Below are 12,564 nucleotides of genomic sequence, written 5' to 3'. Positions count from 1 at the left end.
TTATATTATATTATATTATTTATTTATTAATTCACATTTTTATACCATCCTTCCTCTAAGCAGCTCAGGGTGGTGCACATGGTTGCTCCTCTTATTTTGTCCTCACAACAACCCTGTGAAGTAGGTGAGACGGAGATAACAATAGTCATGAAAGTTGAAAAACAAGTAAAAATTCACCTTACAGCTGAAGTTTTATTCTTTGGGGGGGAGGCTGCCTTCTGGAGCATTTGTGAGCTCCACTTTCATCAGATGGGGACTATGCAGCTAGTCTTGCACTCCCCTGTGCTCAACTTGACCAGGAACCAAAGCACATTTGCCTACTCCGGAGTAAATGCGACCATGTGGCTTCCTTTCACTTTCCATGGGGCTCAATACATTCCTCAGCTTAGAAGGAGGGACTTCCTTCTTGGGTGTTTTTTGGGGGCTGCTTTCATTGGACAGGAACCATTATGGTGTTGTTGAATTCCTCTCAGCCTGTCCTTTTTGACGAACTATGGCAAGTCCACCTACTCACGAGTAAACATGCAATATGGCTCGGTTTCACTTTCCATAGGGCTCCATGCATTTTTGTGTTTCCGGCTTTTTGGCCATAACTTTTGAAGGAAAGGAGCAATTTCCCTCTGGTTTTTTGCATTGCATTCCACTGGAAATTCCGCATCTAACGGTATATGGCATGATGGGGTTACTCCTAACCTTCGTGATGTTAGCGATGTTGGCTCATTCGTGGTGTCACCCCCCAGGGCGGACCGCCCCCCCGCCCCTGCTAGCTACACCACTGCAGAAGACTATTGTGATGTTGAAGAGCTAGTGACAAGTTGCACTACTCCCTTGATCCTACAAGATCCTTTAGGGGTTACAACTAGTCCTTTCCAACTCACTCCTCTAGAGCAGGGGTGCCCAAACCCCAGTCTTGGGGCCACATGTGGCCCTCGAGGCTTCTTAATGTGGCCCCCAGTCTCCAATGAGCCTCTGGCCCTCTGGAGATTTGTTGGAGCCCAGACTGGCCCGACGCAACTGCTCTCAGCATGAAGACAACTGTTTGACCTCTCGCATGAGCTGTGGGGATGAGGGCTTCCTCCACTGCTTGCTGTTTCACATCTGTGATGCAGTAGAGGCAGCAAAGGAAAGGCCAGCCTTGCTTTGTGCAAGACCTTTTATAGGTCTTGAGCTATTGCAAGACCTTCATTCATTCATATAAGTTCATCTTTAATATATTCATTTATGTAAACTTATGTAAATTTATCCAAATTTTAAATGTAAATTAATTCTTCCCCCCCCCCGGCCCCCGACACAGTGTCAGAGAGATGATGTGGCCCTCCTGCCAAAAACTTTGGACACCCCTGCTCTAGAGGATGTTTTTCCCTACAGGTGCTGAGTCACTCTTACTCATCATATTTGGCTGTGGTCTCTTCTTGGCCTTGTCATTATCTCTGAGTTTAGACAGCCTCCTAAAGGCAAACACCTAGGGGAGGTCACATGATCTACTTCAGTGAGTTGCATCCTACACTTTGTATAACAAGGGTTTGGGGGTGCTTACTGGATGTGTGTCAGGCATCCACGTAGTTGACTGCAGGCATGCTAAACAACCCGCTCAGGAAAAGGACTTGTCTGTAGAACAAGGTGCCGCTTCTGTTCTTTTACTTTGTATTTTACTTTTATTTTACTTTTACTTTGTATTTTACTTTTGCCACAGTTAGGCAAATAAATCCTGTTTCTGTTTTCTCTCTCCGGTTTGTTCCTTGTCTCAATATCCACATAGAAACTTTGCCTTCAGGTAACACACAGAGGAAGAGAAGTCCAGCACTTTAGTGCAGTGCCTGCTGAGCAGGGTCATCCGAAGGTGAGAATGAACCAGCCATGTACCTTTGGGTTCCTACAGATTCCTACAGAATGTCACAGAAGCCTTCCATGTACAAATCTAATATGAGGCAACTTTCAGAGATCTGAGCAATAACTCCGGAAATCTAATCTATCTTTTGTAACCACAACACAGTCCCTTCCCTGGGGGCTGGATTGATGGACAAGGTAATAAGCAACAGTTTGGGAAGACAGAATTTGCATATTTCGAAACAAAGAGCTGGGTTGGAGCCAGCCCCATTCATATGCAGTTAGGATAAGCATATTGCACTTCCCTCCCATAGAACAATGTTCCCATTCTTCTAATTGCATAGTTTCTCCCAAGCTGCTTGAGATAGTGTTGGAAAAGGGGGTTTGGATGTAAGTCAGAGTCATATGGCAGAAAGTCCTTATCCAGCTTCCAGGGAACAGGGTATGCTTATTCACCTCCCTGATAAAGTGTGGGCAGGGCAGGCTGGACATATCTGAAAGAACCTGTTCTCTCTTTGCTTTTAAATTGTGAGGTGATATACTGGATACATTGTTATGCTTCAACTGGAAAGACCTCTGTTGAATACAAGCTTAGTCCTAAAGATCACGGGTGATTGGGGGCCAGTCATTATCTCTCAGCCTACTGGATCTCACAGGGTTGTTGTGAGAATAAAAGGGTTACCATGAGGATAAAATGAGATTTTCTTTTCAGCAAGATGAAAATAAAGAAATAAACTGGAACAGATATATAGCAGACACTAAAATCTTGAGCTATCATTAAAGGAGATTGGTTTAAAGGGGCCTAACTTGTTGAGACAGCTAGCTGTAGTAGATTTCATCTCTCAGACCTAAGGTGACTAGATTTCACTAGATTGCCTTCTTGAGTGTCATTAGAAATTTAGGCAAAGAGACTGAGAACTATTCTAGCTATTGTAAAACAATGTTTACATAAGATTGAAGGATTTCCTCATAATAAGAAAAGTGGCAAGTAGAGCACATACTGAGTAGCCAATATTCCCCTGACCAATTCAAAGCATATGTGCACAGTGCACCTATTTTCAGAAGAACAATTCATGCTACCAACTTTCACAAAGAAAGACTTTCACCTGAACCCTGGTTTACTCTTACAGATTCCCTTTTCCATAAGGAACATCTTACATGTAATTCCCTTTTCCAGGTGTTCGTAATAGCCACAGAGACATATTTGCTGGAGAAGGTTGGGATGAAATTTCTCAAAAGCTTTTACTTCCTTCAGTCGGGTGAAAATAATGTCTATATCTTCACTGGAACGCTCCAAGGGCCTGCAACATCAGAAATGAGACAATTATCAAAGAATGTATTTCTTTAACAATTTAGGTCATCTTATCCCGGAGGCTACTGGAAGTGTAATATACATTTAGAACCAAACAAGTAGCTGAATAAATGCCAAAATAAAACCCCACATAGTCAAAGTCAAATCAAAATCTTAAACATTACCCCACCAGTTGCAAACACTTATATTGGCCAGAAGTTTCAATGCAACTAGAAGCTTCAGTCCAACTATTCTTGGGTTATTGGGTTTAGGAATCAGTATCTTACAACACTTCAGGGAAGGACTAAAGATATGTCAGATGGCAACAGTCTTCAAGCTTTCAGGAGCCACTGAAAACATCTTTCTAGGTGTTCTTATTAGATGGATATCAGGTATATCCCAGAGCGACGTGCTCCAAGGCAGAACACCAAAGATGGGAAACAGGCATCTTCAGTTACTATCCCTCCAGCCATGTTGCCCTAGTACACTTCTACTTATGAAAAGCAGACATATTAATTAAGTCAGAAATGTTAACTATGTCATAAGTATCAGGAAAACTGGGTAAGCCAGTAATGAAATTGTTGAACAGGGTTGAACTTACCATGGATCAACTGAAGCACCTGTTTGGGCCATAGAGGGTTTGCAATTTTCCTTCACTATCTGTTAAAAGAATGACTCCCAGTCCACAGTAAAGGTGCACTGGGGTGTATAATTTTAATTTCACTTCAAAAAGAGACTGCAGTGAGGGAGAAAGTGCAGGATACTCTGTTCTGAAAACAGTGGTCTAGACTGCAAAAGATCAGGATAAGGTCAAGGGCCCATCCAGTCCAGCTTCCTGTATCTCACGGTGGCCATCAGATGCCTCAAGAAGTACTAAAGACAAGATATCTGTATCCTGTTGCCACTCCCTTGCATGTTAAGTTCACAGAACCATAACACTTGCAGAGCTCAAAGAATGAAAGAGTGAACATTCTCTATCTGACATCATCTAGAGGTAGAAGAATGACATTGTCTCATCAATCAGTAGCGTGGCAGTGTTGAGAGAGGCTCCTAACATAGTACTACAGCAGGAAGAGAATCACATTAACCAGCAACCACAAGCAATTATCTGAGTGCTGAGTTTCTTGCGTAAAGATAAAGCTAGAAGAGAAGGTTATCGCTCCTGTAGCTAAAGAATGGCATGAGCATTGTTGTCTCTCAAAACATTAAAAAGTCCACAAAAGACCTAAATGATCGTATCTGTCTTCTGTGTGACAAATTCTATGACCACACAGGCATTTTGCACATATCATGGCTCTACCATTTTGCTGATCAGTCTCTCTTATCATGCCAGCTTGCTAGCTAACCATGGAAGCAAGCTGAGACATGATGAGAGAGATCAATCCACTGGCCACAGAAACATGAAAGCAGGCTAGCAAATTCTGGCAGGCACCCAATCATTGAAATGGTCATGTAAAAAATTGACATGTGCTGTTTCACTTTGCCTGACTAGGTGAACCTATTTTTTTTTTAAATGCAAAGCTCTAGCACAATATTCATAGAATATATTCTCACCCTCTGTCACCCTATTTAGCTGTTATTTTGTTGTCCTTCACTATAGCAATACAGAGTGAATCAGAGTGATCAGTTCCTCTGATCAGCAGGGAACCACACCGAGATTGGCTGTGCTCCTGCAGCCATTTTGGGTCATGTCTGAGGGCTGCCCCCTCTCCTCCCCTTTAAAGAAAAGGGAAGGGGGCAGCCCTTAGAGCAGTGGAATGTGGCACACGCCTCCTCCAATTTCAGAGGGGGTACATGCCACTTCTGGCTTCAATGGAGATTTTTTGTGCTGCTTCTAAGTGGCATGAAAAGGCTCAATCGGAGCATTTTGACACTACTGGAAGCAACACCCATGACAGAGGTGAGCTTCCAGGAGGGGATGGTGCAGGGGGTGGTTCCAGGAGGGGGTGGTGCACGTATCCTGGGCGCTGCTTCCATCAGCACCAAAAGGCTCCATCGGAGCCTAGGCTACCTCCTTTCTTACCCCTTTGATTCAGAGGAGAATTGGAGGACGCAGCCATGTGGAAGTAATTGCGGTGATGTCACCACAATTACTTCAGGACAAGGGTGGGGTGGTGGCAAAAACAGAGTTGACCCCGGATGGGGAAAATCCCAAGACTGCCTCTGTGTGAGGGAGTGAAAAAGTTGTCTAACAGCTTAAGGCCACAATCCTAACCCACTTTCCAGCACTGACATAAGAGGAATGCAACTCCGAGGTAAGGGAACTAACATTGCCCTATCTTGAGGAGGTCTCTATGACTGCCCCCCAACTGCTGGATGCAGCACATGCCCCACTGGCACAGCTATGCCAGTGCTGGAAGATTGGTTAGGATTGCGCCCTAAGTGTCTCAGGGCCTAATCCTCTCCCACTTTCCCACACTGATACCATCACAATGCATCCCCAAGATAAGGGAAAATTTGCTTGAGGCCTCCCTGCTGCAGGATGCAGTGCATGTTCCATTGGCACAGCTCCATAAGTGCTGGAGAGTTGGATAAGATTGGGCCCTCAGATAAATAAGGATTAGACTGAAATATTCTGTGCTTACTATTAACACAGGCAGAGTAAACATTTTTTGTTGTTTTATAATTCTGTTTCCGACCTGTAAAATACCCTCTTTTTTAATAGAGATGATTGTACTTCACCCAAAGTCATTTCTTTCTTGCTCCAATCTTTTAAGAAAGACTTTTGTCTGCCAGGTTTTTTTTTATTATTTAAGCTCCGCAATGACAGAATAATAAATATTCATTTTCCTGTCATAATACCTTTAAGAAGACTAGGAGCTACAGGTATAAAAGAATAGGAATCAAAAGCTTTACTGCTGGATTCCAACTTAAATTATGTTGGCACTTGGAGGATTCACTCATTTCAGTGCATGATGGTGAGCTAATTCAACAGCTCATAGTACAATACTTCCTTGGCTGTACGACTTCGCATTGTAGTTGGGAAGCCATATGTCTGAATGCTCCTTCTGATTTTAGAAAAAACAAAACCTTCAACTTGGAAAAGCACAAAGTTAGGAAGAAAAGTTTTATGGCCCAATCCTATGGTGCCTTTATGTTGCCAGAATAAGCATTTGGGCAGCATAAACCCCTTTTCATCTGTTGCAAATGCAATAGTGCCAGCACTTGTGGCCTGGTCACTGTCACAAGCAGCTGGGTCTGCATAACGGCGGACAGTGGACACTTGCCAGAACAGGAATCTGTTTCCTTGCTTACCTTGCTGAACTCAACAGTAGAAGGCTGTGCGCCCTACATGAGTGCCTTTACCTTACCACCGACCTTTTGGTCGGCAGTAAAGTGAGTAGCCCCATTGTGGGGTTGCTTACCTTACCTGGGAGAAGGGGACAAAAGTAGCTTCCCGCAGTAGCCCGGGAGGTGCAGGATCCGGCGGCAACCCTTCTTGGTGCCGCCGAGCCTGGGTGCCCTGGGCAGCTCAGGATTGGGCTGCAAGTCATGGTCAGTACAGCAGGTAGAAGTGTGCTAATGCAAACATGATGGGGGAAAGGGACTGGGCCCTTAATGAAATCCACAAATCTAGTAAGGGTACAATCCTAACCCACTTTCTAGCACCAACATAAGGGCAATGCAGCTCCGAGGTAAAGGAACAAACTTTCCCTTACTTTAAAGAGGCCTCCGTGACTGCAACCCAACTGCAGGGTTCAGCACACGTCCCACTGGCACAGCTATACCAGCGCTGGAAAGTTGGTTGGGATTTGGACCTAAGTTTAGTTAAATAATGTCCCATCCAGCCCAATCCTAACCTGCCCTTGAGCAGGCAGGCCAGCAGACCTGTGCTGCGTCCAGGGCAGGATTGGGGCTGAAAGCTGCTCAGCCTGGGGCAAGGGGAAATGCATCTCCTTGCCCTCGGTACAGAAGCAGCAATCCCAATGGGACTACTCAGATCTGCACCACCTTAAGAGGTGGCACAAATCTGAGCAGACCAGGACTGCCCCAGACTACCCAGGAACGGGGTTAGGATCAGGAAAAACTGCGGGATTTTGGCCCCGCCTCCCACTCCCTGCCTGCCTGCCCCTGAGAACGCCCATTGCCTGACCTCTCCCTGCCCCAAAACACCTCCCTCCCACCTCCTCCCTGGTCTCCCCACACACTCCCCAGACCTCTGCACCAGCTGAGCTTGGCCAGCGCATTCTTACCTGGCCCAGAGATTGCATCGGCGCGGGAAGGTCAGCGCACATCTGTGTGCTGGTCTATCTTCCCCCCCAGGGTGGCACAGAAGTGCTTGATGGCACCTTTGCAACATTGCTGGGCCAGCGCAAGGGACCTGCATTGACCCAAGGGCGCATCAGGTTTGCGTCCATCCTTTATTAACCATCTTAAAGCAACAGCTAAACTGAAAATCACAAAAGGGAGGGCAGAACCTGCTGCTCTTTTGTAATTTTAATATTGTAGTGTACAAATGTTTGTTGAAAAATAGTCAAGCAGCTCAAGTTAAGCACTTCTGAGTCCCATTTATTTAGTGAAATCAATGGGGTTTTAATGCTTTATTTTGTCTGGACTGAGGGCCCAATCCTGAACAGTGCACGCCAGCTTACTGCTGATGTGCACTGTCACAAAAATGCCATAAGTGTCAGTGTCAGGCTGGCTAGCACTGGGCTACCACTGGGCAGCCACCGGAGCTCCACCACTCAGCAGTTGCATGGACTGCGAAGCAGTGGAGAGGTAAGTGGGGGCATGGGGGGAGGCGGGGAGGAGGTGTTCCGGGGGGAAGGAGGAGGTGGGGAGGAGGCATTCAGGGGAGGGAGCAGGGAGGGAGGGAGGCGGGACCAGTGAAGCAAAGCTCCACCGAATCCAGAGCCTCCATGTTGGGCTCACTGCCCAACGGGCTCACTGCCCAATGCAGAGGTTCTTGATTCACTGCCAGCCTTTGGGTTGCTGGTGAATCGAGCAGCCCCACTGTGGGGCTACTTGCTTTACCCGGGGGAAGGGGACAAAAGTCCCCTTCTCCCAAGGAGCCTCCAGCGATTGCCCGGAGCACACCAGATGACGCGGCAGTCATTTCTGGTGCCACTGCAGCCCTGTGCGCCGGGCAGCTCAGGATTGGGCTGCCCATCTTTAATAAATATACCTCTAATAACCACAGTAGGCCTCTGTGCTGTTGAGTGTGATCAGGGCCAAACTACTCATTTCATTGGAACTCCATCCTTAGAATTCTTATTATAATTTTATCTCATAAAAACAGCTACAACTCACACCCAATTTGGATGGGTTGGGGGGAGGGAGGCCAACCCTTTCTTCCTATTCAAAAGTTCTAATCCATATGGCCTTCCCAAGCAGTTATTTGCTGGAAAGGGGAGACCTGCGGGAACAACTCCATAAGGTATGGTAGTATTATTAGCCCCATATTAAAGATAAAATGGCTGAAGCTGAAAAAGAGTGACCCATCCAGTCTGCATAGGGTTTGTTAATAGACTTCTCCTAGAGCAGGGGTGCCCAAACCCTGGCCCTGGGGCCGCATGCGGCCCTCGAGGCCTCTCAATGCGGCCCTCAGGGAGACCCCAATCTCCAATAAGCCTCTGGCCCTCCAGAGATTTGTTGGAGCCCGCACTGGCCTGATGCGACTGCTCTCAGCGTGAGGGCAACTGTTTGACCTCTTGCATGAGCTGTGGGATGAGAGCTTCCTCCACTGCTTGCTGTTTCATGTCTGTGATGCAGTAGCGGCAGCAAAGGAAAGGCCAGCCTTGCTTTGTGCAAGACCTTTTATAGGCCTTGTGCTATTGCAAGACCTTCATTCATTCATATAAGTTCCACCTCTAGTATATTAATTTATGTAAACTTATGTAAATGTATTCAAATTTAAAATGTAAATTAATTCTTCCCCCCCCCCCGGCCCCGACACAGTGTCAGAGAGATGATGTGGCCCTCCTGCCAAAAACATTGGACACCCGTGTCCTAGAGTAAAAGGAGCCCGCTCACAGCCCAATCCTAACTAACATTCCAAGGCCAATGCAGCCGTGCTGATGGAGCCCGTCCTGCATCTTGTCCATGAGGGGGCAATCACAGAGCCTCCTCAAGGTAAGAGAATGTTTCCTTACCTAGGGGCTGCATTGCAACTGCGTTAGTGCTGGAAAGTTCGTTAGGGTTACAACTTGGGAAGCGATTTGGCAGCATCAGGAGACATGTGGAGTGAATATAAATAATTTCAGGATTAAGGTTTACAGTTTGAAATATCAGTACTATATGCCAAAGAAAGTATGACTGGTTCTGTTCTTGAATGTTTAGAATCTCTTGTACAATCTCAAAAGTGAACACATGCAAAAATCCAGAATTTGCAGACAAAAGCAATTTCCAGAGGGGAAGCCATGGTAGACCATTCTCGTGAAAACAGAGCTGTGACGAAGACTTAACAGATATTTTGTAGCTCTACCTTTTGTGGCTCAGTGACCACTTCATCAGGAAAAAAAAAAATCTGATGATTACTATTTTGTGGAATCACCACAAACCACTTTTTTACACTTTCTGACTGAAAATCTCAGAAGAAAATGGATTTGTGGTCAAACTACAAGTTATCAACAGGACCTTTGGGGATACTTGAAAAAGAATTAAATAATGGCAGAAAAAGACAGATAGTGCTCCAGAATGCCTTGCAGGGCCAGCAAGGCAGGAAGGGAGGTAGCTAGTTGGCTGCGAAAGCCCCACCAATAGCTAGTTTTTGGTCATTGATTCATGTATGAATCAGTGATTAAAACCAGCACAGTAAAAAACTGAAACATAATACGGAAAGTAAAGAATCACTGAGAATTTCTCAGGACACTTCTGGTGCAAAAGAGTACAAAGGCATAGTCTTCAGTTCTTCAGACAGTTAAAAAGATAAAATACAGTGATGAATACATGAAGTATGGGTTTTCATATAGAGGAGATGAGGGCTAATATTATTCATATTAACTACAAACGTTTTGCTAATGCTTGAGGGGTTCAGTTTATGAAAATGGGCTGCCAAGGGGTATGCAAGTAAAAAAAGGTTGGGAACCACTGCAGGAGAACCACTAATCAAATTCTTCTTTAAGGTGACTGGTGTGTTAAGGCAGATGCTCTACAAACTTGTAATACATAACTTACAAACTTATAACAAACTTATAATACATAATTTGGAGTACGCAATTCAATTCACAGCAGAGAGGCAAGCAACAAGGAATTACTGTGAACAAGAGCAGCTGAACATAGTTGCAACCCTATTTACTCAAAAGTAGACCCATTGCTTTCCATGGGTGTTATTCTAAAGTAATGGGTGCACTGAATTGTAGCTTACAACTTTGTTTCAAATGGAAATAAAGATTATATCCTGGTGTTTAAAAAAACAGACCTCTGCAAAGCATTTACAGAGGCTGCTGCAGCATTTGCAAAAGAGAACTAGGTTTGCTTGATTTAAAAGGAAGCCTTTAGCAGGAGAATAAAAGGTTAACTTTGGCTGGAGCTTTGCCCTGGAGGAGTTGCCTTGGAGATTAACAGCCCTCTGCTTTGCTTGCAGAAGTTAGTTGAAAAACCCTGACTGCCCTTGGAGATAAGGTGAGGTGATGATGTAAGCTTGATTTATTGGCAATTTTTTTTGCCCTATAGGCAAGTATCTATGGTATTTCATGTTTTAAAATATTATTTTAAAAAAAATTTAAATTTTTAAAAGTGTGATATGCTTGCATCCAGGTCAGTGAGGCTCAGGCTTCTGGCACGCAACTAGATTTGGTCTCACAAGGAGTGTGAGGGTATTCTCTGCAGAGATGACTTTTGACTGGAAATTTAAATCTAAATTTAACGCCTCTAACCCACAATTAACAATGTATCACATTTTAGGTAAGTTGTAAATCACTATATCTTAACTACAGGTTCATTGACTTGTAATATGGGCAAAATGGGCTCTACTGGCATTACAACGGTGATTTTAAAATGGTCAAAATGGGTTTCTTTTTAAAGACTGAAAAATGTAATAAGATCTGGATTAAATGAGCCTTAGTTTGTGGCTAGCTGGGGGGGGGGGGCTACTATATAATCACAGCTATGTTAAAATACTAGATTTCTCAGTTGTACTTTATGGACAGCTCTCATTTTTGCCTCATGGGAGGGAGGGAGCTTCCAAAGTCACTGGGAAGTGCCTGTGAACTGAGCTATGATGATAAATCTTTGGTATGCCTTTAGACCAGGGGTGGCCAAACCCCGGCCCGGGGGCCACTTGCAGCCCTCAAGGCCTCCCAATGCGGCCCTCAGGGAGCCCCCAGTCTCCAATGAGTCTCTGGCCCTCCGGAGATTTGTTGAAGCCCACACTGGCCCAACGCAACTTCTCTCAGCGTGAGGGCAACTGTTTGACTGTGTGAGCTGTGAGATGAGAGCTCCCTCCACTGCTTGCTCTTTCACATCTGTGATGCAGCAGCGGCAGCAAAGGAAAGGCCAGCCTTGCTTTGTGCAAGGCCTTTTATAGGCATTGAGCTATTGAAAGACCTTCATTCATTCATATAAGTTCATCTTTAATATATTCATTTATGTAAACTTATGTAAATTTATTCAAATTTGAAATATAAATTAATTCTTCCCCCCCCCGGCCCCCGACACAGTGTCAGAGAGATGATGTGGCCCTCCTGCCAAAAACTTTGGACACCCCTGCTTTAGACCAATAAGAATCTGCTTGCTTACCTACAACAGCTCTGCTTTGGCTCTCCAAGAGACCTTGGCTGAGGGGAAGTAGCAACAGGAACATTTGTGCTACCTTGTGTACCTTGCCTTATGCTTCCTAGACATTAATTTCAGAAACAAAGTAATTGTAAAGTGAAAGGTCACAAAGTAGCCCAGTCTTTCAGATGGCTGAGGTAAGCCTCTTGATACAAACCTCAGACTTTCAAAACCTGAAGCCAAACCCACTCTTTCTCATGGCCCCAATCCTAAATCTTAAATTCCAAAGCACAGTGTATGAAGAAGAACAAATATTTATGTTCTGGATATGGGTAGAGAAAGTTTGCACTACTTAATAGTGGTGTTTTGTTTGTTTTGGTTTTATTTACAATAGTATTGGCACATATATCCAACTGTCACTGTTGACCAGGGGCAGTGTCTGTTTTCTAGTTCCTCCTCCTGGAAAATCACTGACTGTATGTATACTCAGAAGTAAGTAACAGTGGGATTTACAATTTAAGTATGATAGCCCCCCCCAGCTATGCTACTACATCTAAGCAAAAGAATAATTGCCCTTGGCTTTTAAACAGTGGAAGACAGACGATTGCAGGATAAATGAACAGCCAAGAAGACCCTCAACAATATATACCGATGCAGAGTACAGCTTGCAAAGGACTCTTTTGTATAAGAACAAGGGTGTTGCAATCATCTGTCCTTATTTTCATTTGTGAAGGGGTGAAGGGTATATCAGAGTCAGAGAAAGTGTCTGCACCACACTGAAGACAGCAAAG

The 12,564-nt window shown here is 44.7% G+C and overlaps 1 protein-coding gene across 1 annotated transcript in view; it reads right to left on the bottom strand.

Moving 5' to 3' along the window:
• RAPGEF4 (Rap guanine nucleotide exchange factor 4) overlaps positions 1 to 12,564 on the bottom strand; it is a 184,188-nt gene that overhangs the window by 163,418 nt on the left and 8,206 nt on the right. Inside the window, exon 2 of the mRNA XM_066634746.1 lies at positions 2,986 to 3,128. Coding sequence (XP_066490843.1) covers positions 2,986 to 3,128 — 143 coding nt within the window. The remainder of the gene's footprint in view (positions 1 to 2,985; positions 3,129 to 12,564) is intronic.

This window comes from Tiliqua scincoides, chromosome 1 (assembly GCF_035046505.1).
Source record: "Tiliqua scincoides isolate rTilSci1 chromosome 1, rTilSci1.hap2, whole genome shotgun sequence".
Lineage (NCBI taxonomy): Eukaryota > Metazoa > Chordata > Lepidosauria > Squamata > Scincidae > Tiliqua > Tiliqua scincoides.
Note: the sequence above shows the minus strand (reverse complement) of the source record. Positions and strands in the feature narration are given on the sequence as shown.